Source organism: Cynara cardunculus (assembly GCF_001531365.2).
Source record: "Cynara cardunculus var. scolymus isolate 2C chromosome LG 12, CcrdV1, whole genome shotgun sequence".
Taxonomy (NCBI): Eukaryota; Viridiplantae; Streptophyta; class Magnoliopsida; order Asterales; family Asteraceae; genus Cynara; species Cynara cardunculus.
The window spans coordinates 2,407,714-2,413,936 of record NC_037539.1 but is presented as its reverse complement, the minus strand read 5'-3'; the positions used below and the strand labels follow the sequence as shown (position 1 = coordinate 2,413,936).

The window sequence follows — 6,223 nt, the reverse complement described above, 5'->3', positions numbered from 1 at the left end:
CACAAACACTTAGAAAAAAATAAATACAGGAAACACAAACTCTAAGATTCTAGAAGAAGAACTTATAAATTATGTGACCCATGTACATATTCTTTTTGGGTTCTTTTCTTCATCGCCTTCTCCAGAATCTATCTATTTTGACCATCATCGTCTTCACCATCTCTGGAATGGCATCGRCGCCTAGGCCCGCCTCTGTTTTGACCTCCATTTCTTTAACAGTCGGCAATGGCATCGGCGCGACGAAATCGGTAGATCCCATAACATCTCCTTCCCGACGGCGACAATCCTTAGATCCCATCAACGAAATCGGTAACGTCTCATCCAGGAAAAACATAACCCAAATCCAAAAGTGAGTGAAACCCTAAATCAAAACCACAAAAAGTCTCTTCTGTATTCAAATCAAAATCAAATCATAGAACCCAAAAATAAAATCGAGGGTTAAGAACTGTGATAAGAAAAGCACACCCAGATATGATTTTATGTTCATGTGCAGTTCCATTATCATGAAGAAGCAGTCAATGGTAACTATTGAGTAGCCAAATTTGGGCAACAACGAGTTGGTTGGGGAAAATTCTGAAATTTGTTAAGGGTTAAAATGGTAATTTGTTGTCATTCAGAGAACAATTACCAACCGACCTTATTTCATTCTGCACTTAACCATTCTGACCCTTTTAACCATTCTGACCTCTTAACTATTCTGCACTAAATCATTCAGCAACTGCCAAACAGCCCCTAAATGTTATCTAGCTTGATGTCGTTTTTGTATTTAAGTCAGAATTTTTAAACCACAATTTTGTAGTTTTGGGTTTTTATTTAGAGATTCATGTATATTTATTCGGGTTCATAGATGTACTTCCAATCTTTCATTTGATATATTATGAGGGTTTGACATGGGAATACGATATTATTCAACCAAGAAAACAATAACAGAAAAGAAAAACAAACGCAAGCACACAAAACATAAGAAAGATGTGTTGATGTAGGATTCTATCCTGTCCATGAAAACAAGCCAAATGCAGGATTGAGAACGGAGTAACCACCATCTACGACCAAGTTATGTCCACTCATATACTCAGACTCATCACTTGCTAGAAAAACAGCTGCATTTGCAATATCTTGTGGTCCAAGCGTCTTGCCATTAAGGTTTGAGAACACAGTCGAGTTTTCATCCATCTTGAAGAACTTAATTGCTAGTGGAGTTGGTATAACATAGGGCGATATGCAATTGACACGGATTTGATACTTTCCTAGTTCAGCAACAACGTTCTTTGCTAGTCCAACCACACCATGCTTTGAGCTTGTGTAAGCATGAGATGCAACCCCACCTGTGATAGAACATATACTTGCAGTTGTGATGATGCTCCCACTGCATTTTGGGATCATCACCCGTGCTGCATGTTTGGTTCCCAAGAACACTCCAATTAGGTTGACACTGATAACCCGCTCGAAGTCTGCCTTGTCATTGTCTAAAATGCTAAGCTTTGGCTCATCGACAATCCCTGCGTTGTTAACCATGATATCCAATTTCCCATGCCTAGCGACTGTGGTGTTGATGGCGTTCTCTACATCTGATTCAAGGGTTATGTCGCAGTGAACGAAAGATACACACTCAACACCCAAGTCTTGGCAAACCAGTTGCCCCAAGTCATCTTTGACATCAAGAATAACTACTTTTGCTCCATGCTTTACGAACGACCTCACAATACATTCTCCAATGCCCTGAGCTCCACCAGTAACGATGGCTACCTTGTTTTCAAGTCTGAAACAAGTATCGTTCACGTTAGTATCAAGTAAGCACAAAAATGGAAGACGTGTTATCAACTCATCATGTTATGAAAATTAACTTCTTAAAGTTCGAAATCACCCTGATTACACTTATCTAGAAGATAGGAAAGTATACCTTGATTTCGGAGTCGAAGAATCCATTATCCTGCCACTATAATTTTGCTCCTTGGCCAAAATTATGGTTTGATRTGAGGTTGGACGATAATACCATGCTATTTATAGGGATATTAGAAAAGTAAAATCARCAAAATATTATTAATAATAATGTAAAATGAAATCACCTATTCTTTTATCTACGTTTCTAATAAAAATATAATATCATATAAATTATCTATACTATATTATAAATTATTTAACAAAAATTCTTAAAAACCATTTTTATGAATGAAATACTGTTTATTGATGCATATTACTTGAAGTTCAAGATTACTAGTAAATTGTGCGTAAGTACAACTTATTAAAGTTTCTTGTTTTAATTCGTGTAACTAATTGCAGATCAACATAATCAAATAAAGGATGAATATATCATTTTAAATATAAGAATTCTAAAATATAATTAGGATACTCATTGAGTTCTAACAAAATATTTAATTATTATATTTATAAAAAATTATATTATTAAAAAAATGAATTATAGAAACACACGAAAAAAGAAAATTTTCAAATAGTCAGTTTGGTACAAATAACCATACTTTTTTTTCAAATTTTTATGATATATTTTCATATTTATATTTTATTCAAAAATAAAAACATTATCATTTTATTCAAAATCACATAAAACCGAATTATAACATTGATCAAGACAAAAAAAAAAAAAAAAACATTAAAATCGAGATGTATCTTGCTGCATTATGCGAGTATCCCACCAATTTTTAAGATACGATTATTGAAAAAATATTCAAGATAAATACTTGTATTAAAATATGTAATTAAAATCTGATAATTTTGATTTATTTACTTAATAATGATCGAAATGGAAATTCGACCAATGAAATGCAAGATATCATGGCGAAAATATAAACTTCAAGTGAGAACTGTACATTTAAGCTAATCAGATATGTTGCATCATCCACAGTGTTTCACTTAAATATTTTATTAGAATTGTCTTATTAAGACCCGTTCATCTTTTGTCACAATCAATTATTTATATAATTGCTCAAAGTTTGACTTTTATAATAATAGTACGACACTTAATAATTTAGGTTTACGGTCTTATTGAAATCATGATTTTCATGTTAAAACCTGTATCAATCGCTTTAACCACTTTGACGTATCCATAATTGAGTTTTTATGTTCAAACAATATTTTTTTAGCCCAAAATCGTAGTCTGACTTTATAAATATCGATCATTGTACCCCTCGTGTTTCACATGTAATTTCATGTACAATTTCACTCTTATGGCTACAAATGGCTCCAATTAAAGCTCCAAACCGATCACCCATGTAATGAGTTTATACTTTCGTTATTTCAACTTGTATTTTTTTGCTGAAGTCTTTAATAGATTACTGATTTTTCTTTCTCTTGTTTACAGATTTCATAGAAAAAAGAGGATGCAAAGTCGCGTATATACCCAAGTTTGTGGTTGATATCTATGGCTCTAGATCTTCGATTGTCATCTGTTATATTCGTACCTTCTTACCCATACGGGTATTATGTGGCACATTAAGAAGACACTTATGCCGCTGGGTTTGGTCGTTATAAAATTGATGTTTTTACTTGTATATGTCAATGCCCTCGAATCGACAATGACACGTTCTGTTGTATGGTTGTACATAATGAATGACTCTTACATAGAATAATAATGTAATATCAAAGTACTGCGAAATCGCAAAAAGATTGATCAGCCAACGACGGAATTGATAAACTTGTATTTAAAATAAAATTATGAAGTACATCACTAAATTTCGTCCATGGGTTATTCGTAAACTGTGGTTTTAGGGTTTTTTGTTTACCTTTTAATAGTTTCATTAAGAGTCAGCCTTTGAATCGCTAAGAGGTGAATCTTCTTTGACAGGAAAAAAAGTCGGCCTCTTAATGGTTCCAAAACCCTCTGAACAATTTTGTATCTTGGGTTTCCCTTAACCATTCAACGCCCTAATTTTACTGTTAAACAATTATCAAATAATTACATTTCATTTTATATTATATGATAAAATCACCTTATTTTATTAAATTCTTTTATATTTTTTGTCTGAAAATAGTTTTTTACATAACGTGATGGTATTCAGACCAAATCTATACTAAAATAATGGTCATTATTAATTATTTGGACAAGAACCGAATGTTAAGCATATTTTCATTGAAAGAGAATAAGGGTCGTTTACTAAATATTTACCCGGTAAGTGTGGATTGGGTAACTTTCCTCACTTGATGCACATGACAAGGGCTGAAAATCTTACCCGTTAAGAGCGATGATAGGGATAGAGAGTCTTACCCGGTAAGTGACGGTGAAGACTCTTACCCGGGTAAACGTTTACCAGGTAAATTGTTGCATACGATACCATTTTAATATACTACAATCTTATCTGGTAAAATAGATTATAGTGTTGACTCCTATCAGTAAGCGCTTACCGGGTAAGTATTTGGATAAACGGCCCCTAACATTGGAACAAATTTTAGATATATGAGCCCTCATTAAATATAAAAACTCGATATTTTTTCATTCAAATGGATTATTAAAAAAGCATGATTTTCATTTGTTGATTAAAACGCGGAAAAAGGGTAAAAACTCACCGGTGATGGAACCACCGTCACACGGCGGCCGCTGGCCTTTATTTCTCTGTCTGACCACCAACAATGGCTTCTAGTCGTACTAATCGGCTTGGTTTTTAAGCAAAAAATGTGTTGTACCAAATTATAATGTTTACACTTTATCAAGTGTTCTTATTTGGTCGTTATGAGGATTTGGTACAAGAATATGACATTATTCAACTAAGAAAACAACATCAGAAAATGCAAGCACACGAAACACAAGAATGATGTGTTGACCTAGGATTCTATCTTGTCCAATGAAAACAAGCCAAATGAAGGATTAAGAACAGAGTAACCTCCATCTACGACCAAGTTATGTCCACTCATATACTCAGACTCATCACTTGCTAGAAAAACAGCTGCATTTGCAACATCTTGTGGTCCAAGTGTCTTGCCTTTAAGGTTTGAGTACACAGTCGAGTTTTCATCCATGTCGAAGAACTTCATTGCCAACAGAGTTGGTATAAAATGGGGAGATATGCAATTAACGCGGATTTGATACTTCCCTAGTTCAGCAGCAACGTTCTTTGCTAGTCCAACCACACCATGCTTTGAGCTTGTGTATGCATGAGAAGCAACCCCACCTGTAATAGAACATACACTTGCAGTTGTGATGATGCTCCCACTGCATTTTGGAATCATCACCCGTGCTGCATGTTTGGTTCCCAAAAACGCTCCAATTAGATTGACACTAATAACACGCTCGAAGTCTGCCTTATCATTATCTAAAATGCTAAGTTTTGGCGCATCGCCAATCCCTGCATTGTTAACCATGATGTCGAGTTTCCCATGCCTACCGATGGTGGTGTTGATGGCGTTCTCTACATCTGATTCAACGCTTACGTCACAGTGAATGAAAGATACGAACTCAGCACCCAAGTCTTTGCAAATTAATTCTCCCAAGTCGTCTTTGATATCAACAATAACTACTTTTGCTCCATGTTTTACGAATGACCTCACAATACATTCTCCAATGCCTTGAGCTCCACCAGTAACAATTGCTACCTTATTTTCGAGCCTGAAACAAATTTCGTTCATGTTTGTTTTAAGTAAGCAAGATAGGAAGATCTATTATAAACTAATCACGAAAAAAGGATTGGCTTTTAAAGTCGGAAATCACCCTGATTGCAATAATCTACAATTATCATGTAATCCGAGTGTTTTGTGCTAAAATCAGAAAATTTGATGTATCACTAAATTGATGGTCACAAAGCTCTTCTTTTGTATTATAAAAAAAATCTGTGATTTATTATTTGATAACAAAATAATAACATGTTAAGAAAAAACGAATTTATATTTCAAAAGATAAGCAAGTAAAAAGAATATACAAGATGTGAAAGTTGAACATTAAAATGAATCTAATTAATAAACAAATAGATTAAAAGTGATCAAGGGTTCAAATCTATTCATAGGATTTTTATCATTCTCATACGATGTGATACCCAAGCACATATATGATGCATTATGATACCATTGTGGTATCACCGGAGGACAGTGGCCGGAGAGATGAGAGTTTTAAAATACCAAAAATATCTTTGTATTAAAATTTTAATTCAAAATTACCAAAATTATAAATTTTTTAATTTATCTATTGATTTGTGGTTGAGATTGAATCTCACAGTTATCACAAACTAATTAGTTCTCATATGATTAGGCACCTATATATATATATTATATATATATATAT

At 33.6% G+C, this 6,223-nt stretch overlaps 2 protein-coding genes across 2 annotated transcripts in view; both read right to left on the bottom strand.

The window, feature by feature from the left end:
- Nucleotides 1-882: 882 nt before the first annotated feature.
- On the bottom strand, nt 883-1,957 carry LOC112523604 (secoisolariciresinol dehydrogenase-like). The gene is made up of 2 exons (XM_025133273.1): nt 1,901-1,957; nt 883-1,759 (listed from the first exon to the last, which is right to left on the bottom strand). The coding sequence occupies exons 1-2, from the start codon at nt 1,924-1,926 to the stop codon at nt 988-990; spliced, it is 798 nt and encodes a 265-aa protein (XP_024989041.1). The 5' UTR covers nt 1,927-1,957; the 3' UTR covers nt 883-987.
- A 2,740-nt stretch (nt 1,958-4,697) lies between these two features.
- Nucleotides 4,698-6,223, bottom strand: part of LOC112523601 (secoisolariciresinol dehydrogenase-like) — a 2,674-nt gene continuing 1,148 nt past the window's right edge. Inside the window, exon 2 of the mRNA XM_025133268.1 lies at nt 4,698-5,554. Coding sequence (XP_024989036.1) covers nt 4,774-5,554 — 781 coding nt within the window. The 3' untranslated portion in view covers nt 4,698-4,773. The remainder of the gene's footprint in view (nt 5,555-6,223) is intronic.